This window comes from Anomaloglossus baeobatrachus, chromosome 6 (genome assembly GCF_048569485.1).
Source record: "Anomaloglossus baeobatrachus isolate aAnoBae1 chromosome 6, aAnoBae1.hap1, whole genome shotgun sequence".
NCBI lineage: Eukaryota > Metazoa > Chordata > Amphibia > Anura > Aromobatidae > Anomaloglossus > Anomaloglossus baeobatrachus.
In genome coordinates, this window is record NC_134358.1 from 561918433 (window position 1) to 561944357 (window position 25925).

At 43.1% G+C, this 25925-nt stretch overlaps 1 protein-coding gene across 1 annotated transcript in view; it reads right to left on the minus strand.

Moving 5' to 3' along the window:
- The window catches only part of CRHR2 (corticotropin releasing hormone receptor 2), a 189107-nt gene that overhangs the window by 71010 nt on the left and 92172 nt on the right, over positions 1-25925 (minus strand). Inside the window, exons 3-5 of the mRNA XM_075316888.1 lie at positions 11550-11635; positions 10008-10114; positions 2805-2922 (exon numbers count right to left, since the gene is read on the minus strand). Of these exons, the coding sequence (XP_075173003.1) occupies positions 2805-2922; positions 10008-10114; positions 11550-11635 (311 nt within the window). The remainder of the gene's footprint in view (positions 1-2804; positions 2923-10007; positions 10115-11549; positions 11636-25925) is intronic.

The following is a 25925-nucleotide window of genomic DNA, read 5'->3' on the forward strand; positions in this document are numbered from 1 at the left end:
GTGATGAGCGGGCACTACCATGCTCGGGTGCTCAGTACTGGTAACTAGTGATGAGCGGGCACTACCATGCTCGGGTGCTCAGTACTCGTAACTAGTGATGAGGGGGCTCTACCATGCTCGGGTGTTCAGTACTGGTAACTAGTGATGAGCGGGCACTACCATGCTCGGGTGTTCAGTACTGGTAACTAGTGATGAGCGGGCACTACCATGCTCGGGTGCTCAGTACTCGTAACTAGTGATGAGCGGGCACTACCATGCTCGGGTGTTCAGTACTGGTAACTAGTGATGAGCGGGCACTACCATGCTCGGGTGCTCAGTACTGGTAACTAGTGATGAGCGGGCACTACCATGCTCGGGTGCTCAGTACTGGTAACTAGTGATGAGCGGGCACTACCATGCTCGGGTCTTGTAACTAGAACTAGTGATGAGTGAGTGAACTCTTTATTTTGATGCCTATATTCAGTAATAGAGTTTATACCCAGAAGTCATTTAGGAGGGAAAACTCCTTAATTCATTTTGTAAATTCAAACTTTCACCCCCAAATGACCTAATAGAATCCTTGAAGGCAAAAAAATGTGTGTCCGGAAAGTTAATTCTCTTTAAATTATTTTTTTGTTTCACCTTTTGCAATAATGTCTAACAGATCGGTGCAGTCGGGATCAGATGCAATCAGTGATGGAGGGGATCGGCAGTTAACCAGTTCAGCTCCTTACGTTGCTTCTTCCCGCGGTGCAGGAAAGACACTGATTTTTTTCGTTCTTACATTTTTTTTTTGTAAACATTATTGTTTTTTTTTCCAGAGTTTGTGATGCTCTGCGCTGTTTTATCACATCGCCCTTGTACTGAAGCCCAGGACAAGGCGGATACATTCTCGGGGCGACACTTTATATCTCCTATTATCCCGTTTATCTATTATCTGTTCCTAACAATGGTGTAATAGACGGCACCTACATCCCCGTGTGTCATTATAGCGGGAAACAAATCCGCACCGCTGCAGAGAATGGCGGTGACTAAGATGCGCACTGAATGGCGGTGACTCACGATGAGATAAAGATTGGAAATAAAGGGCTTTTATAAGAAGTCGATTTCTTAGGACTGTGGGGGACGATCTCAAGGTCACCTGAGGTCCCAAAAGAGAAAAGGGACATAAGACACAAAGGTTCAGATAACACGGACTGAGCCAAGAATATTGTATATATGCCACGGTGCGTTTCTGGAATGTACTGCACCAGCAGAATAGTGAGTGCAGCTCTGGAGTATAATACAGGAGGTAACTCAAGATCAGTAATGTAATGTATGTACGCAGTGACTGCACCAGCAGAATAGTGAGTGCAGCTCTGGAGTATACTATAGGATGTAACTCAGGATCAGTAATGTAATGTATGTACACAGTGACTGCACCAGCAGAATAGTGAGTGCAGCTCTGGAGTATAATATAGGATGTAACTCAGGATCAGAATGTAATGTATGTACACAGTGACTGCACCAGCAGAATAGTGAGTGCAGCTCTGGAGTATAATATAGGATGTAACTCAGGATCAGTAATGTGATGTATGTACACAGTGACTGCACCAGCAGAATAGTGAGTGCAGCTCTGGAGTATAATATAGGATGTAACTCAGGATCAGAATGTAATGTATGTACACAGTGACTGCACCAGCAGAATAGTGAGTGCAGCTCTGGAGTATAATACAGGAGGTAACTCAGGATCAGTAATGTAATGAATGTACACAGTGACTGCTCCAGCAGAATAGTGAGTGCAGCTCTGGAGTATAAAACAGGAGGTAACTCAGGATCAGTACAGGATCAGTAATGTAATGTATGTTCACAGTGACTGCACCAGCAGAATAGTGAGTGCAGCTCTGGATGATAATACAGGAGGTAACTCAGAATCAGTAATGTAATGTATGTACACAGTGACTGCACCAGCAGAATAGTGAGTGCAGCTCTGGAGTATAATACAGGAGGTAACTCAGGATCAGTAATGTAATGTATGTTCACAGTGACTGCACCAGCAGAATAGTGAGTGCAGCTCTGGAGTATAATACAGGAGGTAACTCAGGATCAGTAATGTAATGTATGTACACAGTGACTGCACCAGCAGAATAGTGAGTGCAGCTCTGGAGTATAATACAAGATGTAACTCAGGATCAGTAATGTAATGTATGTACACAGTGACTGCACCAGCAGAATAGTGAGTGCAGCTCTGGAGTATAATACAGGAGGTAACTCAGGATCAGTAATGTAATGTATGTACACAGTGACTGCACCAGCAGAATAGTGAGTGCAGCTCTGGAGTATAATACAAGATGTAACTCAGGATCAGTAATGTAATGTATGTACACAGTGACTGCACCATCAGAATAGTGAGTGCAGCTCTGCAGTATAATACAGGAGGTAACTCAGGATCAGTAATGTAATGTATGTATACAGTGACTACACCAGTAGAATAGTGAGTGCAGCTCTGGAGTATAATACAGGAGGTAACACAGGATCAGTGCAGGATTGATTATTCACAGTGTTTGGATCTGTCGGATCAGCTCTGTCACAAAGTATAACAACCTTGGAATCTGAACACATATGTAATATGATGGTAAATATTGTTTCATTTCTTACACCTACAGAGCAGTATTCACTATTCACCCTGCCCCTGGTTACTGGTTTCTAGATAATTCTGCTGGAGTAATACTCATTAGTCGTCCAACAAGCAGCCGATGATCTGACTCCAATCACATAGAAGACAAACAAGATGAGACGCAAATCGAGTAAAGGAAGGAGAACCAGGAGGAATCTTGTTTTTTTACCTCGTTCTGCTCGTGGATGTTATGATCGATCATTTGGAGAAGGAACCACATGATGTTCCTCAAGATGAAGGTTGTAATTAAATTCCAATGAATGATATTCCGAAGACATCGAATACTCCTAGGAAGAAAGACATGAAATTCAGACACAACAATGGAGGAATGTGAGGAGCAATTTACAGGTCACTGTCACTGCAACAAACTGCACAAATCAACAGCACAAGAGACACTTTGTAACATATCGCTGCTCTCCACTTATGAGACTTCGTCTTCTAGACTTCTTTGAACGAGGCTCCATAGGTTGGAATACGGATTTTGGATATGTTGTTAAACCACTACTACAGGGACACTATTATAGTAGTAAATTATATTTTCAGACATAGGGATGTGTATTGTAGTAGTTATATTCTTGTAAATATGAGCAGTATTATAGCAGTTATATTCCTGTACATATGGGACAGTATTATAGTAGTTATATTCCTGTACATATGGGACAGTATTATAGTAGTTATATTCCTGTACATATGGGACAGTATTATAGTAGTTATATTCCTGTACATATGGGGCAGTATTATAGTAGTTATATTCCTGTACATATGGGACAGTATTATAGTAGTTATATTCCTGTACATATGGGGCAGTATTATAGTAGTTATATTCCTGTACATATGGGACAGTATTATAGTGGTTATATTCCTGTACATATGGGACAGTATTATAGTAGTTATAGTCCCAGTATAAATGAGCAGTTAATTATATTCATGTACATAGGGGGCAGTATTATAGTAGTTATATAAAAGAATATAACTTCTATAATACTGCTCCTATGTACAAGAATATAACTTCTATAATACTGCCCTTATGGACAAGAATGTAAGGGTAATATTATAGTGGTTATAGTCTTGTACATAGGGGCAGTATTATAGTAGTTAAATTCTTGTACATAGGGGCAGTATTATAGTAGTTATATTCTTGTACATAGGGGCAGTATTATAGTAGTTATATTCTTGTACATAGGAGCAGTATTATAGTAGTTATATTCTTGTACATAGGGGCAGTATTATAGTAGTTATATTCTTGTACATAGGGGCAGTATTATAGTAGTTATATTCTTGAACATAGGGGGCAGTATTATAGTAGTTATATTCTTGTACATAGGAGCAGTATTATAGTAGTTATATTCTTGTACATAGGGGCAGTATTATAGTAGTTATAGTCTTGTACATAGGGGCAGTATTATAGTAGTTATATTCTTGTACATAGGGGCAGTATTATAGTAGTTATATTCTTGTATATAGGAGGCAGTATTATAGTAGTTATATTCTTGTACGTAGAGAGCAGTATTATAGTAGTTATATTCTTGTACGTAGAGAGCAGTATTATAGTAGTTATATTCTTGTATATAGGGGGCAGTATTATAGTAGTTATATTCTTGTACATAGGAGCAGTATTATAGTAGTTATATTCTTGTACGTAGAGAGCAGTATTATAGTAGTTATATTCTTGTACATAGGAGCAGTATTATAGTAGTTATATTCTTGTACATAGGGGCAGCATTATAGTAGTTACATTCTTGTATATAGGGGCAGTATTATAGTAGTTATATTCTTGTACATAGGGGCAGTATTATAGTAGTTATATTCTTGTATATAGGAGGCAGTATTATAGTAGTTATATTCTTGTACGTAGAGAGCAGTATTATAGTAGTTATATTCTTGTACATAGGAGCAGTATTATAGTAGTTATATTCTTGTACATAGGGGCAGCATTATAGTAGTTACATTCTTGTATATAGGGGGTACTATTATAGTAGTTATATTTTTGTACATAGGAGCAGTATTATAGTAGTTATATTCTTGTATATAGGAGGCAGTATTATAGTAGTTATATTCTTGTACATAGGAGGCAGTATTATAGTAGTTATATTCGTGTACATAGGGGCAGTATTATAGTAGTTATATTCTTGTACATAGGGACAGTATTATAGTAGTTATATTCTTGTACATAGGGAGCAGTATTATAGTAGTTATATTCTTGTACATATGGGCAGTATTATAGTAGTTATATTCTTGTACATAGGAGCAGTATTATAGTAGTTATTTTCTTGTACATAGGGGCAGTATTATAGTAGTTATATTCTTGTACATAGGGGCAGTATTATAGTAGTTATACTCATGTATATAGGAGGCAGTATTATAGTAGTTATATTCTTGTACATAGGAGGCAGTATTATAGTAGTTATATTCTTGTACATAGGGGCAGTATTATAGTAGTTATAGTCTTGTACATAGGGGCAGAATTATTGTAGTTATATTCTTGTACATAGGGGCAGTATTATAGTAGTTATATTCTTGTACATAGGAGCAGTATTATAGTAGTTATATTCTTGTACATAGGAGGCAGTATTATAGTAGTTATATTCTTGTACATAGGGGGCAGTATTATAGTAGTTATATTCTTGTACATAGGGGGCAGTATTATAGTAGTTATATTCTTGTTCATAGGGGCAGTATTATAGTAGTTATATTCTTGTACATAGGGGGCAGTATTATAGTAGTTATATTCTTGTACATAGGAGCAGTATTATAGTAGTTATATTCTTGTACATAGGGGGCAGTATTATAGTAGTTATATTCTTGTACATAGGGGGCAGTATTATAGTAGTTATATTCTTGTACATAGGGACAGTATTATAGTAGTTATATTCTTGTACATAGGAGCAGTATTATAGTAGTTATATTTTTGTACATAGGGGGCAGTATTATAGTAGTTATATTCTTGTACATAGGGGCAATATTATAGTAGTTATATTCTTGTACATAGGGGCAGTAATATAGTAGTTATATTCTTGTACAGAGAGGCAGTATTATAGTAGTTATATTCTTGTACATAGGGGGCAGTATTATAGTAGTTATATTCTTGTACATAGGGGGTAGTATTATAGTAGTTATATTCTTGTACATAGGAGCAGTATTATAGTAGTTATATTCTTGTACATAGGGGGCAGTATTATAGTAGTTATATTCTTGTACATAGGGGGCAGTATTATAGTAGTTATATTCTTGTACATAGGGAGCAGTATTATAGTAGTTATATTCTTGTACATAGGGGCAGTATTAAATTAGTTATACTCATGTATATAGGCGGCAGTATTATAGTAGTTATATTCTTGTACATAGGGGCAGTATTATAGTAGTTATATTCTTGTACATATGGCAGTATTATAGTAGTTATATTCTTGTACATAGGGGGCAGTATTATAGTAGTTATATTCTTGTACATAGGGGCAGTATTATAGTAAATCTATTATTGTACATAGGCGGTTGCATTATGTTGTATATAGGGGGCTGAGCTACCTGGGGGGAAGGGAGGAGACTTATTCATTTCTTTCGCTGCTTCTCCGATAAGAACATATTTTATATTTAGAGACGTGTATAGAGAACATTTCCATCTCATGTGTTTTCTTTTTTCTGCGATTTGTTCTTGCCAGATCTGACATTTTTTTATCACTAGTTTTCTACTTTTCTCCATTTTCCTGACATCACACGTCTCTTTGATCTTTCCTGTAACGTTCTGCGCTGAGGATGTATTACACTTCTCTGTTCCTTGTCTGTGGATTTTTTGGAGCTTCTTTTGAGATAAAGAAGATTGAAAACTACATTTGATCTTTGCTTTGGAGTCTTTATTCTTTGTGCTTTTTTTTTTTGCGTGTTCTTTTCCCCTTTTTTATGTTGCAAACAACATCAAAATAAATTGTACCAGAAAAATTGTGATTGCAATAGGCAACAGAAGCTGACAATAATTGCTCATTTAGTGCCTCTGTATGTAAAAAAAAATCAAATTATAGCATTAGAATAGTAAAAACAAGAGTATTTATTCCCAACAAGGACACCATGTGCAAGAAGTTTGTATTTTCTCCCCGTGTTTGCTTGGGTTTCCTCCCATACTCCAAAAACATACTCATAGGGACCTTAGATTGTGAGCCCCAATGGGGACAGTGTTGCCAATGTATGTAAAGCGCTGTGGAATTAATAGCGCTATATAAATGAATAAATATTATTATTATTATTATTATTAAAATAAGTTCCTCCGTAATAGATGAGAACGGAACCCAACAATTGAATCTTCGTTCTGGAAATCCCTATTCCATTGGCCTTTTAAATTAGTGACTCCTGCTGGGGAAATGTGGTATTACAAGGGGGATATTTTACTGAAATCTTGACTATAAAGAGCGATTTTATAGGGAAAGGAGATGGAACAACTGATTTAACTTCTTGCCGCCTGCACAGTCTAAAAATTCTGTCCTGATCCACAAGGGTTTATAATGACATTTTTGCACCAAAAATGTATTAAAAATGCTCCGAAAAAGTGTCTTTCCTGCCAAGAGATGCAAAAATTTGGCCACCAAATATTAAACGTGTGTACATGCCCTAAAACAAATAAAAAAAGGAAAGAAAAAGAAAAAATAGATCAAATAAAATAAAGGATAAGAAAGGCATCGTCAGTCCAAAACGCTTTTCTAAATAAAAAAAAAAAGAAACAAATGTCCAAAATACAAAAATAATTGTAAGGGGAAGGGAAAGGGGAAAAAAAAGCAAATGTCGAAAATGTAAAAATAATTATAAGGGGTGTGAAAGGGGGGAAAAAAAATAAACAAATGTCCAACATACAAAAATAATTGTAAGGGGAAGGGAAAGGGAAAAAAAAGAAATAAATGTCCAAAATACAAAAATAATTGTAAGGGGAGGGGGAAGGGAAAAAAAGAAACAAATGTCCAAAATACAAAAATAATTGTAAGGGGAGGGGAAAGGGAAAAAAAGAAGCAAATGTCAAAAATGTAAAAATAATTGTAAGGGGAGGGAAAAGGGGAAAATAGAAGCAAATGTCAAAAATGTAAAAATAATTGTAAGGGGTGTGAAAGGGAAGAAAAAAATTAAACAAATGTCCAAAATACAAAAGTAATTGTAAGGGGAGGGGAAAGGGGAAAGAGAAGCAAATGTCAAAAATGTAAAAGTAATTGTAAGGGAAAGGGAAAAAAAGAAGCAAATGTCAAAAATAATTGTAAGGGGAGGGGAAAGGGGAAAAAAAGAAGCAAATGGCAAAAATACAAAAATTATTGTAAGGGGAGGGGAAAGGGAAAAGAGAAGCAAATGTCAAAAATGCAAAAATAATTGTAAGGGGTGTGAAAGGGAAGAAAAAAAATAAACAAATGTCCAAAATACAAAAAAAAATTAAGACAAATGGCAACACAACTTAATGTACTTTAGTGGGTCCTTTGTTGTCTTGAAAAAAAAATATGAAAACCACAAGAATTTTCCTTTTTTTTCATTTATATTTCCAAAAAATACAAAAAAATAAAAAGGACATAACAAGTATAGATCACAAAAAAAGGTAGCTTTTTTTTTAATAACTGAATGTGAAAATATGCCTATGACAAAAAAATGAAAATGCTGCTGAGCATGAAGGAAAAAAAATAAAATGTGCTGGTGTTAAACTGGTTAAAGTGAAGAGAAAACTATTTGAGAAAACGTTGAGAAAACTATTCATAAGTCAAAAAGATAGTTCAGAAGTTTTGACCGGTGGTGATCCAGGTGCTGAGCTCCTGATTGATCATTTAAAAAGCAGAAGCATTCTGCCAATCACATGGTTAATCTGCAGGTTAATCTTGTTGTGAAGGTACTAAAAGTGCAGCACCTGGGAGAAAATGAACTTTATTTCTCCCTGGCTACGCTAGCTTTCAGTCATTTGGGGCGTGACCAGTGGAATTACAGTCACTGCTCATAGCACTGAGAGCGGCAATTACTCTGACTGCCACCTCGGTCTGCAATTCATCAGTAAAGAGCTGGCTGTCAGTCCGTGCCCAAGCACTGTGCTTATTGCTCTGGCCACGCCCCCATGACTGAAAGGTGGCAGATCTCGGGAGAAATAAAGTTAATTTTCTCTCAGGTGCTGCACATTCAGTACTTTTGGCACCTACATGACACTAGTAACCTGCAGACTAATAGAATTAACGGACATGACAGGTTCCCTTTAAAGGGGTTTTCTCAAGAAGAAAGTTCATTAAATAATAGATCCTATAGTAATAATAACTTCCACAATTGGATGAGTTTAACAAAAATGTTCCTGTGTTGAGATAATCTTGTGTATGTGTCCCTGCTGTGTACTGTGTAATGGCCGTGTCTGACTGTACAGAGACATGGTCTGATCATACCACATCTCCTGGGACGCAAAAGAGTATACAGATGTTACAGCATGGGATCACAAAAAAATATTTTTTTTAAAAAACAGGCTGGAAAATGTTTTACCTCACGAAAAGAATCAGCCAGTGTTCCGTACTGTAATGTCTATATCCTCTCTTTTCCATCCTCCCCTGCCCAGGAGATGTGGTATGATCAGAGTACGGTCAGACACGGCCATTACACAGCACAGCATAATATATAAGATTATCTCAGCACAGGAACATTTTCTTTAAACACATCCAATTGTGGAAATTATTATTCCAAAATCTATCGATTAAAATTAACTTTAAAAGTAACTTTATTCATGGGAAAACCCCTTTAAGCCCTTCTTCAGTCTAGAATGAAATGTTTGCTCCTTCATTCTAGTGATTGGTGGGGGTCTCACCACATGGACCACCGATGAAAACTTTTCACATGTCTGTATTACATATAAAAAAGTTTCTAAAAAAAAATAAATCATAATTTTACTTTAAAGGGAATTTGCCAAGATGAATTAACTGCTGAAACTAGTTGTACGGCTGTATAGGATCCATTACAACAATAAACATGAGACCTCTCTGGTACAAATCCAATGAACCAGCGCTGATTAATAAAGCTTTAAAGTCACATGCAAAGTGGGAGAAGGGGCGTGTCTATGCAGTCTGAGAGTATGGACACGCCCCCAATGCACACTTCTAAGCTTGATTTCTCAGCGCTAGTTCATCCGATTGTTTCAAAACAGGTATCATTTTTATTGTTATACCAAGACCTACACAACCATATGATTAGTTTCAGTAGTAAAATCGTCCTGAGAGATTCCCTTTAAGGTGATTAACATTAGTAATCTGGACAGTAGATCAGGTATAGGGTCCGTGACCTAAAATGCCCGGATGATTCTCAGTCCAACCCTGTCCCTGGCTATTTCCTAATAATTGCTGCAATCATATTATTTGCTGATAACCAACTTCTTCCATGTCATTAAGCTTACCTTAAACACAAGAAGAGCAGGAAGGCGATGACCAGCGCCAGGACGGAGATGCAGTGTCCCAGGTAGTTTATAATGAGGGCGATCTTGTAGTGCAGGTCGTACTTCCGCTGGAGACAAGAACATGATGACATTAGGCAGAGATTCCTCAGCGCAGGAGCAGTAATCAGTTTAGGGAGCAGTAATTATAATCTCTGCCTGGAGGATAATCTCATCATCATAGATACAGGTTATTTTGGGATGAGTGATCTCTGTTGTGACTATTTAACATGAAATTAATAATCAATAGCATCACAGGCTTCAGGTGCACGTCCAAAACTGCACAGGCTACGCTGCAAAACTGCACCATGAAAGTCAACAGGGTGCAATGTAGCGGATCACATCCCGACCCAATCCAGGAGCCAAGGGGGACCCGACCCTACAGTCGTGGCCCTAGTTTGTACAATGCAGACCAGGGTGTGCCTAATAAAGGCGCATTGTCACCATCGATTATATGTAGGCATAAAATGTCCCTGCGGCTCCGCTCTATGGATCAGTAGGCTCGGGCACTAAACTACAGCGATAGCCTCCTCTAGAATAAATGCCGTAAATACCGATTCCAGGACATCTGCCGTGCTGCTACATGAAGCTCCAGAGCCGTAATCTACAATCTGCTACAGGGAATCTATCATCAGAAAATAACTCATTGTTTAAATCAGGTTTTTCTTCAAATTTTTTTTTAATTTGTTGGCAATGTTTTTATATAATTGTCAATATTAAAAAAATAAATAAAAAGCATTATCGAAATCTAACAATTTTTACACTGGCAACTGGGACTATTTTATACCCAAGCATTAAATACATACTTAACATTATTCATCCATTGCTAATCCTGACTTACATCCTTTATTATACTCCAGAGCTGCACTCTCTATTCTGGTGGTGCAGTCCCTGTGTACATATATTACATTACTGATCCTGAGTTACCTCCTGTATTATACTCCAGAGCTGCACTCACTATTCTGCTGGTGCAGTCACTGTGTACATATATTACATTACTGATCCTGAGTTACCTCCTGTATTATACTCCAGAGCTGCACTCACTATTCTGCTGGTGCAGTCACTGTGTACATACATTACATTACTGATCCTGAGTTACCTCCTGTATTATACTCCAGAGCTGCACTCACTATTCTGCTGGTGCAGTCACTGTGTACATATATTACATTACTGATCCTGAGTTACCTCCTGTATTATACTCCAGAGCTGCACTCACTATTCTGCTGGTGCAGTCACTGTGTACATACATTACATTACTGATCCTGAGTTACCTCCTGTATTATACTCCAGAGCTGCACTCACTATTCTGCTGCATGATAATTAGTGTCTTGTGTCTGCAGTGTGTCTCCGTTATTTATTTCTATATATAAAATGATGTAATAGAGTAAAATATAAACCTCTCCCCATTTTCCACTGATTGTGACACTTTATAACACTGTTCAGTGACAGATGCAGCCATAGTCTGTTCCCTCCCTGTTGTCAGTGATAGGAGGATGAATGTCGCACCTTGCTGTCCAGGATGGGCACGCACTGCGTGTAGTTCATCCACGTGGCCCAGGTGCCATTCTCAAAGCATTCTCTGTAAACCGTTCCTGCAGAGAAAAGACGGATGAGATTAGATCTGTTCACAAATAAAACTGAAAATATTTATGAAATGGTGAAATGTTTTTGTCACGGCCTTTGATGTTCCATAACTGACGAGTTATTGCAGTTTTCACATTGTACACTAGATGGCAGCACAGCAGACTGGTGAAGAATCTCACTTTGCAGCCTGCAGTAAAAGTATCATCATTAGGAAATAGGACACTGTTGAGAAGCAGAAAATGTAGAATTTAGGGGCCATAAACCCTAAACATGAGTTTATAATAGTGCGGGGGGTTACGGTGCCGCTAGCAGATATAGGAATACTTGCACAGCACATGAATGGAAGACAGGTATCAGACTTAAGAAAGGAGCAATCCACAGAGATCTAGAATGTGATGTTTTCTAGAACAGCGTGGGACGGACAGGACATACAGAATTAGTGTCTGGGATGAGGGGGGATGTGTCAGGGAACAGCGGGGGGCTCCACACAGGGAGGAATAAGTCACGCACAGCCAACTCCACACATCACCTGGAGACATCACTGACACTTTTTTCCCGATTTTGAAGACATAAGAGATCAGACACAAGTATAATGTTCAACAAAGTCTTACAGAAAACCTGTCACTTCCATAAACATGTCATTTTCTTTCCTGGTGTAAATGTTGTTTACTGTTCCCCCCAATCTGACGTTGTTTAGGTTTTCTAAATATTTACATCTTAAAACCAGTTTTTGATTAGTGCGGTGCCCATATGTCCAAAAAGAGTTACAGACCAGACTTCATGTGTACAATCTTCTATATATATAATTGCCTTATTCTGTCTGTCTGTCTGTCTCTCTGTCTGTCTGTCTGTCTCTCTGTCTGTCTGTCTGTCTGTCTTGCTCCAAAATTGTGTCCTTACGGTGACACAAAGCTGATTGGCCGCTGGGCTCGCCATGGCCCCGCCCCCCCCCGCACGGATTGGCCGCTCGCCCAGGCTCCGCCCGCACACGGATTGGCCGGCCGCACGCCCAGGCTCTGCCCCCCACACGGATTAGTCTCTCGCCCCGGCACCCTGCATGCATTGGCAACTCGGCCACGCCCCGCCCCCCTCACGCAATGCACGCTCGCTCTGGCCCCGCACGCATTCCCCGAACCGACACAGAGCCCCGACTCCCAGGTGAGTACTGTACCCCCGGGAGCCCACATCAGCGTACGCCGCCAACGCAGCTGACACATACCCTCGCATTGCTGGGGTTGCCGCCGTATGCTGGTGTGGGCTCCCGTGCGAGCGGGGGACGGGATACTCTGGTAACCATGGTAGCATAGTTACCAGCGTATCAAGGTCCTGCAGCGGCGGAACATACACACGCACACACATAACAACACACACACACACACACACACACACACACACATCAGATCACACTCACTCTCACACACACATCACATCGCATCCACATACTCACAACATCCTGGGATATCGCTTGCTTCTTGGCGGCGATACTGTGCTGTGACCTTCCAGGATCTGCCGGAGGCTCACATGGCCGGAAGCATGTGGTATCTCCGGATGTTGTGAGTGTGAGCGCGTATGTGCGATATCGTCAGTGTGTGTGTGCGTGTATGCGATCACATGTGTGTGAGTGTGTTCTGATGTGTGAGTGTGTCAGTGTATGCGATCAGATCTGTGAGTGTCGGCAGAGGAGCACGGCGTGCTAGGGGAGGCTGGGAGGAGAGAGGCTGATGCTGGGGGAGGCTGGGAGGCGAGAGGCTGATGCTGGGGGAGGCTGGAAGGGGGAGGCTGATGCTGGGGGAGGCTGGGAGGAGGGAGGCTGGGAGGGGGGAGGCTGAGAGAAGAGAGGCTGATGCTGGGGGAGGCTGAGGCTGGGAGGAGAGAGGCTGATGCTGGGGACAGAGAGGCTGATGCTGGGGACAGAGAGGCTGATGCTGGGAGGAGAGAGGCTGATGCTGGGAGGAGAGAGGCTGATGCTGGGAGGAGAGAGGCTGATGCTGGTGCAGCATGGGGGATGGAGCACGATGGGGGGTGCACAGCATGGGGGATGGAGCACGATGGGGAGTGCGCAGCATGGGGGATGGACGACGTTTGGGAGTGCGCAGCATGGCGGATGGAGCACGTTTGGGAGTGCGCAGCATGGCGGATGGACCACGCTTGGGAGTGTGCAGCATGGCGGATGGAGCACGTTTGTGAGTGCGCAGCATGGCGGATGGAGCACGTTTGGGAGTGCGCAGCATGGCGGATGGAGCACGATGGGGGGTGCGCAGCATGGGGGATGTAGCACGATGGGAGGTGCGCAGCATGGGGGATGGAGCACGATGGGGGGTGCACACCTCCCCCCAACACACACACACACCCCACACCCACACAAACCGCGCAACACACACACAACGCTACAGACACACAGCGCTCCACAAACAACGCAACACACGCAACACACATACAACACCGCTCTCACCCCCCCGCCACACCCAGACAACACCCAGAACATGTACAGCCCCTACACAAACACTTGGTAACTACACACAACAACATCTATATATATATATATATATATAACAAAAATCATACATTAACTACACAATACGTAAATTCTAGAATACCCGATGCGTAGAATCGGGCCACCTTCTAGTTATAAATAATGGTCTCCAGTGCTAGACCGATTGTACCAACAATATCTAGCCGGTTTCTTCTGGCTTCAAGGAACATAACATGGAGGGTCACAGTCAGTTTCACTTGTCGTACACCCGCACAGGTTAGGAAACGTCTCCCCAGAAGTATCCTCATGGAGTTCTCAGCAGCCTCCACACACTGCCCCTGTGAGGACAAGAGAATCCTCTTTCTCTTAAACACACTTCCGCAAAAAAAACGTCCGTGTGACACGGTCTGTTTTTCGGGTCCGTGTTCCGTTTTTTTGGGGCGTTTCTCCGGTACGTATGGCATCCGTGTGATGGCGTATGCGAGCCATGTGTACGTGTAAAATGTCCGTGTTTGTGTGTAAAATGCCCGTGTATGTGTCTGTGGAATGTCCGTGTGGAATGTCCGTGTGGAATGTCGGTTTGTGTGTTGCACAATGTCGGTGATACATGTCGGCTGACAGCAGACAGAGTAGCGCGATGAGAATGAACTCGAGTGAACTTCACCCGACTTCATTGTCATGCCGCGGCTCTGTCTGTGTGCCGCGTACTGATTAGCGGTCACCTGTGAAGGATTCACCAGTGACCGCTAATCCCCCGAGTGACTGAAGTGAGCAGCCCTCTCTCATACTTACTATGGGGAGATAAGGTATGCACACCAGTGACTATGTAAGGGGAATACATGAAATAGCAGAAACTGCTGTGTGAATACTGACTTGAAAAATCCAATAGCTATTTGTAAGAATGAAATGTGAAAAATGGAATCTGCATTACTGCCATGAATATATGAATCAAGAGCAATTTAGATCAGCTGGGTCTCAGCGTCCCATACACGGTAAGTTTTTTAACTGCATGAGAGGACACACACAAGCTAGGGACCCCAACATAGAGAAATACTTTGGCGTAGTGTTGGGGTCTATTGCATTGATCAATTCAGTAGCTAAATTTCTCTTGATTCATATATTCATGGCAGTAATGCAGGTTCCATTGTTCACATTTTCACTCTTACATATAGCTATTGGATTTTTCAAGTCAGTATTCACACAGCAGTTTCTGCTATTCCATGTATTCCCCTTACATAGTCACTGGTGTGCATACCTTATCTCCCCATAGTGATGTTTTTTTAGGTTTTTGCACCCAGTTCAGACTTAGAATGGAGTTCCAAACGTTATTCCTTATTGTTAGTACTCTCTCATACTTACCGCTCCCCGATCACCAGCGCGGCGAGGAACAGCTGTGCAGAGAATACGCGGCAACAATTACTTTGAATATGCCGGCCGCTCATTAATCAATCTCGTATTCCCTGCTTTCCCCACCCACAGACGCCTGTGATTGGTTGCAGTCAGACACGTCCCCCACGCTGAGTGACAGGTGTCTCACTGCACCCAATCACAGCAGCCGGTGGGCGGGTCTATACTGTGCAGTAAAATAAATAAATAAATAATTAAAAAAAACGGCGTGCGGTTCCCCCCCATTTTAATACCAGCCAGATAAAGCCATACGGCTGCAGGCTGGTATTCTCAGGATGGGGAGCTCCACGTTATGGGGAGCCCCCCAGCCTAACAATATCAGTCAGCAGCCGCCCAGAATTGCCGCATACATTATATGCGACAGTTCTGGGACTGTACCCGGCTCTTCCTGATTTGCCATGGTGCGTTGGCAATCGGGGTAATAAGGAGTTTTTGGCAGCCCATAGCTGCCAATAAGTCCTAGATTAATCATGTCAGGCGTCTCCCCGAGATACCTTCCATGATTAATCTGTAAATTACAGTAAATAAACACACACACCCGGACATTCCTTTATTAGAAAAAAAACCACTAACAAATTGCCTTGTTCACCAATTTAATAAGCCCGAAAAAGCCCTCCGTGTCCGGCGTAATCCAGGATGGTCCAGCGTCGCATCCAGCTCTGCTGCATGAAGGTGACCGGAGAAGCAGCAGACACCGCCGCTCCTGTCAGCTCCACGCAGCTAATGAAGGGAATGAGCCGGGGGAAGAAAAAAACCGAGCGCCAATGTAAGTATGACTGAGAACAGCAGAAAAAAGGTAAGTATACTGACTTTAATTTAAAAAAAACAAAAGATAAGATCGCTAGTGTAAAAACGCACACGCACGAAACGTGCTGAACACGGACCCATAGACTAAAGCGGGTCCGTGCCTGCGTGCTGCCGGCCAAAAACGGACATGTCGTCCGTGCAGAAAAGCGCACACACGTACTTACCACACGGTCACACATTCCGTGTGATTTTACGTGTGTGTGCCATCTATGCCATCTACCATAGAATAACATGGGTCTCCGTGTGTATGTGTGTCCGGTCCGTGCAAATACGTACCGCACACGTACAAATTAAACAGATGTGTGTTGCGGGTCTTAAGCTGGTGTCACACACAGCGACAACGACAACGACGTCGCTGCTACGTCACCATTTTCGGTGACGTTGCAGCGACGTCCCGTCGCTGTCGCTGTGTGTGACATCCAGCAACGACCTGGCCCCTGCTGTGAGGTCGCCGGTCGTTGCTGAATGTCCAGCTTCATTTTTTCGTCGTCACTCTCCCGCTGTGACACACACATCGCTGTGTGTGACAGCGAGAGAGCGACGAAATGAAGCGAGCAGGAGCCGGCACTGGCAGCTGCGGTAAGCTGTAACCAGCGTAAACATCGGGTAACCAAGGGAAGTCCTTTCCCTGGTTACCCGATGTTTACGCTGGTTACCAGCCTCCGCTCTTGCTGCCAGCGCCGGCTCCTGCTCTGTGCACCCTGTGGCTGCAGTACGCATCGGGTAATTAACCCGATGTATACTGTAGCAAAGAGAGCAAGGAGCCAGCGCTAAGCAGTGCGCGCGGCTCCCTGCTCTCTGCACTGACATGTAGCAGCAGCACACATCGGGCTAATTAACCCGATGTGTACTGTACCTAGGAGAGCAAGGAGCCAGCGCTAAGCGCGGCTCTCTGAACATGTAACACAGCGACGTTATGATCGCTGCTTCTGCTGTGTTTGACAGCTAAGCAGCGATCATAACAGCGACTTACAAGGTCGCTGTTACGTCACCGAAAATGGTGACGTAACAGCGACGTCGTTGTCGCTGTCGTTTAGTGTGAACCCAGCTTTAGAGGTTTTTTTCTGGAGGTATAACAACCTCCACATACTAACCATGTGTCAAACAAATAGACACCATTATAACATATGCAATACACCCATAAGTCTCGTAGTCACTCATCTTGCTGCTTGAGGTAACGACAGGAATGCTTTCTTAAAAACTTCAGCAGGTTTGTTTAAGGCCTCTTTTACACATCCATGAAAATCACGCACGTTTTTCACGGACGTGTCATAGATGCGTATTGCCCTCGGTGAGCCGTGTGTATGGCACACGTGTGCTCTCCATGTGTTATCCGTGATAATACACGGAGAACGGGAACTTTCTACTCAACTGTCCCTGGCGTCGATGTCCGTGGTGCTGATCTTCGGTCTCCGGTCCTGCCAACTCCCCGCTGCTGCCGCTTCCGGCCGCAGTGAAGTGAATATTAAATGAGCATAATGAGCGGCGGTCTACAGCAAGTGACAGCAGCGGCAGAGACTGCAGGGCTGGAGAAGGTGAGTAATGTTTTTTTTTTTTCTCGCAGACACGTCTTTTCTCCGGTGCGTGTCACACAGAACACATCCGTGTGGTCCGTGTGCATTACGTGTGACACGTTTGTGTTCCGTGTGAAACCCGTGATGCCGGGAAAAAACGGACATGTCGGCGTGAGAAACACATGGACACATGTACGTACGGAACCGACACACGTTCCGTGCAAAAATACGTACGTGTATCCAAATCCATTAGAATACCTTGGTCTACCTGTGTACGTGTCTCCGGTACATGAGAAAACTGTCAAACATGTACCGGAGGCACGAACGTGTGAAAGAGGCCTAACACACATAAACCGCTCTCCAGACACATAACACAAACCTTCTTCCGGCTTCAAGGAACATAGCATTGAGTGAGTGTGACAGTCTGTTTCACTTGTCGTACACCCACACAAGTTCGGATGCAAGTTTTTTAGTGGAGTTCTCAGCAGCATCCACACATTGCCCCTGTCAGTACAAGAGAATCCTCTCTCCCAGGTTCCTTCCTGGAGGTATAACAACCTCCACATACTGACCATGACAAACAGACACCAGTATAACATAACATAAAAGGCTCTCCAGGAACATAACACAAACCTTTTTCCGGCTTTAAAGAACATAACAAGGAGAGTCACAATCTGTTTCAATTGTCGTACGCCAGCAGACGTTCGGAAACAACTTCTCCCCAGAAGTATCCCCGTGGAGTCCTCTGCAGGCTCCATACACTGCACCTGTCAGTACTTTCTGGAGGTATAATGTACAGTTAGGTCCAGAAATCTTTGGCCAGTGACACAATTTTGGCGAGTTGGGCTCTGCATGCCACCACATTGGATTTGAAATGAAACCTCTACAACAGAATTCAAGTGCAGATTGTAACGTTTAATTTGAAGGTTTGAACAAAAATATCTGATAGAAATTGTAGGAATTGTCACATTTCTTTACAAACACTCCACATTTTAGGAGGTCAAAAGTAATTGGACAAATAAACCAAACCCAAACAAAATATTTTTATTTTCAATATTTTGTTGCGAATCCTTTGGAGGCAATCACTGCCTTAAGTCTGGAACCCATGGACATCACCAAACGCTGGGTTTCCTCCTTCTTAATGCTTTGCCAGGCCTTTACAGCCGCAGCCTTCAGGTCTTGCTTGTTTGTGGGTCTTTCCGTCTTAAGTCTGGATTTGAGCAAGTGAAATGCATGCTCAATTGGGTTAAGATCTGGTGATTGACTTGGCCATTGCAGAATGTTCCACTTTTTTGCACTCATGAACTCCTGGGTAGCTTTGGCTGTATGCTTGGGATCATTGTCCATCTGTACTATGAAGCGCCGTCCGATCAACTTTGCGGCATTTGGCTGAATCTGGGCTGAAAGTATATCCCGGTACACTTCAGAATTCATCCGGCTACTCTTGTCTGCTGTTATGTCATCAATAAACACAAGTGACCCAGTGCCATTGAAAGCCATGCATGGCCATGCCATCATGTTGCCTCCACCATGTTTTACAGAGGATGTGGTGTGCCTTGGATCATGTGCCGTTCCCTTTCTTCTCCAAACTTTTTTCTTCCCATCATTCTGGTACAGGTTGATCTTGGTCTCATCTGTCCATAGAATACTTTTCCGGAACTGAGCTGGCTTCATGAGGTGTTTTTCAGCAAATGTAACTCTGGCCTGTCTATTTTTGGAATTGATGAATGGTTTGCATCTAGATGTGAACCCTTTGTATTTACTTTCATGGAGTCTTCTCTTTTCTGTTGACTTAGAGACAGATACACCTACTTCACTGAGAGTGTTCTGGACTTCAGTTGATGTTGTGAACGGGTTCTTCTTCACCAAAGAAAGTATGCGGCGATCATCCACCACTGTTGTCATCCGTGGACGCCCAGGCCTTTTTGAGTTCCCAAGCTCACCAGTCAATTCCTTTTTTCTCAGAATGTACCTGACTGTTGATTTTGCTACTCCAAGCATGTCTGCTATCTCTCTGATGGATTTTTTCTTTTTTTTTAGCCTCAGGATGTTCTGCTTCACCTCAATTGAGAGTTCCTTAGACTGCATGTTGTCTGGTCACAGCAACAGCTTCCAAATGCAAAACCACACACCTGTAATCAACCCCAGACCTTTTAACTACTTCATTGATTACAGGTTAACGAGGGAGACGCCTTCAGAGTTAATTGCAGCCCTTAGAGTCCCTTGTCCAATTACTTTTGGTCCCTTGAAAAAGCGGAGGCTATGCATTACAGAGCTATGATTCCTAAACCCTTTCTCCGATTTGGATGTGAAAACTCTCATATTGCAGCTGGGAGTGTGCACTTTCAGCCCATATTATATATATAATTGTATTTCTGAACATGTTTTTGTAAACAGCTAAAATAACAACACTTGTGTCACTGTCCAAATATTTCTGGACCTAACTGTAGATCGACGCGGCACTTCTGGTAAGGAATGGATGCTCTAGCAGGATCCAACTCTATAGAACAATATAATCAGGCTAGGCACTCCAAAGTAATGCAAAACGATGATTATTAACAACAGCCAACAGTTCAGTCATCAGACGCTTCGGTCACAATATCGACCTTCATCAATAGCAACTAACTGTATGTGTCTGAATATAGAAGTTGGAAAGCAACTAATCATAAAAGAACGGAAGTAAATGATGTGTGGCGAAGAAAAAGAAGGTTGGTATAAAGGTGTAGACAACTGGTGGTGCCTAATTGTTACGTCACCACCGGAGTCTGCTCCAGCGACTTCTGCTCCGATCGTCAGGCGACGCCGTGTTCCTGCCGTGGATGGTGCTGGTGATGGGAGAGGAGTTGATGCCAGCGGCACCAGTGGGCGCAGGCTCCGATCATCCACTGGGCTGGGTTATCTTGGGATCTGCAGTACCGCTGGCTGACTGTGGGTGGCGTGTGTCTTCCAGCTGAAGTTACCAGCATTCAGCTACAGCCAATAGGAAGACACCATACCCTTCTTAGTTCCCCTCCTGTCTGCTGACCTCTGCCAGAGATAGTTCTGATTTCCTGGCTCCTGTCCTGCCCGATTCTGTTTTGTGATTCCTGTGTGCTGACTTCTGCGTGTTTTCTGACTACCCTCCTGCTGCTGTTTATGTACCTCGCTGCCCGATCCGGATTTGACCTCTGCTCCGTTTTCTGATTACGTCCTTGCCAGCCGATTCTGTCCCTGTTCCGCAATTCCTGGTTTGACCCTGCCTGACTACTACTCTCATCGGACTGCAGCCTTCCACAGGTAGTGATCACCGGGGACCTGTGTAATTCCAAATCCCTGTATAGGGGTTAAAGGGTTTCAGGGTTCTGAGGGTCCTGCTTGGTGAGTGGCTTCCCTCTAGCCTGTCCATTACATCCCACCTGAGTCTGTGGATCCAGGCAGGCGTTACACTAATGATGCTAAACAGGCAAAGTCAGCTAACGATCTCACTGATAATCAAAGTCTTCGAATATGGCAACCTGGAACGGAAGATAAAATATATCAAAATTGTTTTAGAGTGGGAATGCTGGGAATGCCCTCGATATCCACCGCGAGTGTAAAGGGATCCAAAAATGATTTAGGTCATAGCATGGTGGGTAAGTGCTGTAATAGTGGTGCAACCTAGATAATATATATGGGTAGCTGCCCTGAGAAGGTCAGGCATCCACAGCGCACTGACGGCGGGTATCAGGCATACGGAACACACGCGGTATCTGCAGCTAGGTCTCTCCGCACACAAAGTGTTTTTTCCCCCAACACGAAGTGTACACAAAGGTGTGAACGAGATCCAAGTATGCGTAAGACGTCTGATCTGTAATGTCTTTTGGACCAAGGGCGCCGCGCTAAGTGAAATATAATTGTTAGCCTAGAAACCATATTGTTATGGATGATAGGTATCGGCACTTCTACAGCCTGTGATGCGGTATATCTGATCTCAGAATAAAACTAGAACTCAGAGGAGCACGAAAAGTGAAGAAGAGACATTGAGACCTAAGAGGTGGAGCAGGGAGAGCCTCGGACTGGCCCACAGGACAAGCGGAGAATCCTCTGGTGGGCCCATTTTCAGTAATATGTCCCTTAGCCGCAACATATGATTAGTAGCTGTCACAATACACTTGTTTCACTATGTACAGACACAGGAGGCCTCTCATCATTCATTTTACAAACTACCCAGTATATTATTATATGGAAGCATAGGTAAATTTATGGATGTAATACATCTGAATATAGTTGATCAGTGCCCCCCCCCCCCAAGTCAATGTTACTGGTGGGCCCCTGCCCCCCCTAGTCTGGTACTGCTGAGGAGTGTGACTGAGTGACCAGAAGATGACTGAGGCTGAAGAGCATGAAACGGCTGAAGGCTGCTTTCACACATCAGTTTATTGCCATCAGGCACACTCCGGCAAAAACATAAAAAAACGGATCCGGCGTCTGTTGCTGCCGGATCCGTTTTTTCCCCTATAGACTTTCATTAGCGCCGCATTGTGCCGGATGGCCTTGCGTTTCATCCGTTTTTTGCCGGATCTGGCAAAATTTACTTGTCCGGCGGCCGGATGAAACGTTGAAGTAAACGTTTTTGTGTCTGGCAAAAAAAACGGATCGCGCTGGATCCGGCGCCGTACGGCGTGTTTTATAATGGAAGCCTAAGGACGCCGGATTCAGCGTAATGCGGCAAAAAACGGATCCAGCCGCCGGATCCGTTTTTTTTTTTAACTGAGCATGCTCAGTATCACACCGGATCTGTCAAAAAACTGAAGGAACTGATGGAAAAAACTGATGCCACTGATCTGTTTTTTTGCTAGATTCGTCGCATCAGTTTTTTCGCCGGATCGTGCCTGATGGCAAAAATCTGATGTGTGAAAGCAGCCTACATGTGCCATATTCTATATAATAGTAACATTGTATCTGGACCTTATTCTTCCGTTGACACCGGCTGGATGGAGCGGATTGAGCGGATTGAGCGTGCCGCTAACCTGTCGTGTGCCTGGCGGTCCGACATAATGGGCCGCCTGTTATAGACAGTCTTGTTACGGCACTTAGGGGACTATCGGGGACAATTAACTTCAACAATGTATTTATTCTCTGATTTTATCTGCGTTCCGCCTCCGGCATGGTAATGAGATTTTAAGGTGACAAAGACGAGGCGGTAATTAGTAATGACTCCACCAAGCGTAAATCATTGTATGGATCGTGGCTGGAAAGAAAAGCACAAGCATTTATTATACAGAAGCAGCTGAGCTGTGTTCTGTCTTCTACTAGATGTAAAAGGACTGTTAACTTTACCCCCCCCCCCCGAAATTTAAGGCACATTGATTGGACCCCTAGTGATCTGGAAAATAGGCACCAAATCTCCGTGGATAGGCTTATTGAGTAATTGTGGCCATGTTCTATCTGATGTGTAGGGAACGAGGATTTATTGCTAGAACTGTATGCTGATGCTCACTTGTTAACTTTGCTGTGTAGACTGGGGCAGAATGGCAGAGTCATCATATTACTATTATTATTAGATAATGGGGTCAGCGGCAACACTTTACTACTGTTGGTGCAGTCAAAACAGTCATAGTATCATAGTTTTTAAGGTTGAAGGGAGACTCTAAGTCCATCTAGTTCACCCCGTAGCCTAACATGTTGATCCAGAGGAAGGCAAAAAAACCCCAATGTGTCAAACAAGTTCCAATGGGGAAAAATTGTCCTTCCTTCGTCCACATCCGGCAATCAGACTAGTTCCCTGGATCAATACCCTGTCATAAAATCTAATATACATAACTGGTAATATTAAATTTTTAAAGAAAGGCATCCAGGCTCTGCTTAAATGTTAGTAGTGAATCACTCATTACAACACCATGCGGCAGAGAGTTCCACAGTCTCACTGCTCGTACAGTAAAGAACCCTCGTCTGTGATTATGATTAACCCTTCTTTCCTCAAGACGTAGCGGATGCCCCCGTGTTCCAGTCGCAGGCCTAGGTGTAAAAAGATCTTTGGAAAGGTCTCTGTACTGTCCCCTCATGTATTTATACATTGTGATTAGATCCCCCCTAAGCCTTCGTTTTTCCTGTCTTGGTATTGCAGCCCCCCCATTCCTCTAATAATCTAGGTCGCTCTTCTCTGCACCCTCTCCAGTTCAGCTATGTCCTCCTTATATATCGGTGACCAGAATTGTACACAGTATATAAGTGCGGTCGCACTAGTGACTTGTACAGAGGTAGAACTATATTTTTTTCATGAACACTTCTACCTCTTTTAATACATCCCATTATTTTATTAGCCCTGGCAGCAGCTGCCTGACACTGTCCACTAAGGCTAGCGCCACACATCCGTGCTGCCGGCACGTGTTTGTCATTTTTTACATGTACCGGCGGCACGGAGACACGTACAGCAATGCTACCCTATGGTAGCAGGCACACACACGTAAAACCACACGGAACGTGTGTCCGTGTGCGTTTGTACGTGTGTGCGATTTTCAAAGCGCTGACATGTCTGTTTTTTCACCGGCAGCACGGGTGTCACACGGCCCGCACCTGTACCACACGGGTGTAGTGTGGATGCGGTCCCGTGTGACACGCGCCGGAGAAAACACACATGTCATTGAAAAAAAAACAAAACATTAACTCACCTTCTCCAGCCCTCCTGTCTCTGCCGCTGCTGCCTCTTGCTGCCGACCGCCGCTCATTATTCTCATTGAATATTCACTTCACTGCCTGGCAGCAGCGGGGAGACGGGAGGGCTGGAGACCGAGGATCAGCACCACGGACAGCAGCGCGGACATCAGGAAGGACCAGGTGAGTATAATAATTACCGGTTCTACGTGTGCTATCGCGGATAGCACACGTAGAACACACGTGTCACGCACGTACCAGAGACACGTACTTACCTGCACGCAACACGCAGGGAAAATACGTGTCTCTCGGCACGTGCGTGAATTTCACGTGAGTGTGGCAGAAGCCTAAAGTGAAGTTTACCATCCACCCATACACCCAAGGCTTTTTCTGTGTCTGTTTTACCCAGTGTTCTACAATTAAGTACATAATCATAAATGTTATTTCCTCTACCCAAGTGCATGACCTTACATTTATCTACATTAAACTTCAATTGCCACTTCTCAGCCCAATCCTCCAATTTACATAAATCTCCCTGTAATATAAAATTATCCTCCTCTGTATTGATTACCCTGCAGAGTTTAGTATCATCTGCAAATATTGAAATTCTACTCCGCATGCCCCCAACAAGGTCATTTATAAATATGTTGAAAAGAAGCGGGCCCAATACTGACCCCTGTGGTACCCCACTATGAACGGAGACCCAGTCCGAGTACGTACCATTAATAACCACCCTTTGTTTCCTATCACTGAGCCAGTTTTTAACCCAGTTACACATATTTTCCCCTATCCCCATTATTCTCATTTTATGTACCAACCTTTTGTGTGGCACCGTATCAAAAGCTTTTGAAAAGTCCATATACACAACATCCACTGCATCTCCCTGGTCCAGGCTTGAACTTACCTCTTCATAGAAGCTGATCACATTAGTTTGACAGGATCGATCCCTCATAGACCCATGTTGATACTCTGTCATAAGGTTATTTTTCTTGAGATACTCCAGTATAGCATCTCTCAAGAAACCCTCAAGGATTTTACTAACCGTAGAGGTTAAACTTACCGGCCTATAATTTCCCGGCTCAGTTTTTGTCCCCTTTTTGAATATTGGCACCACATTTGCTATGCGCCAGTCCTGCGGTACCGACCCTGTTATTAAGGAATCTGAGAAGATTAAAAATAATGGTCTATCTATCACAGAACTCAATTCCTGTAGTACTCTGGGGTGTAGCCATCCGGGCCCGGAGATTTGTCACCCTTAGTGATTTCGAGGCGGCGGCGTACTTCCTGCTGGGTTAAGCAGGTAATATTCAAGGGTGAATTTATGGTATCACTGGTCATGTCATCTACCATGGCATTTTCTTGTATAAAAACCGTAGAAAAAAAGTCATTCAGCAGGTTGGCTTTACCCTCATCCCCTTCCACCATTTCACCAAGACTATTTTTAAGGGGGCCAACACTATCGCTTTTCAGTTTTTTACTGTTTAT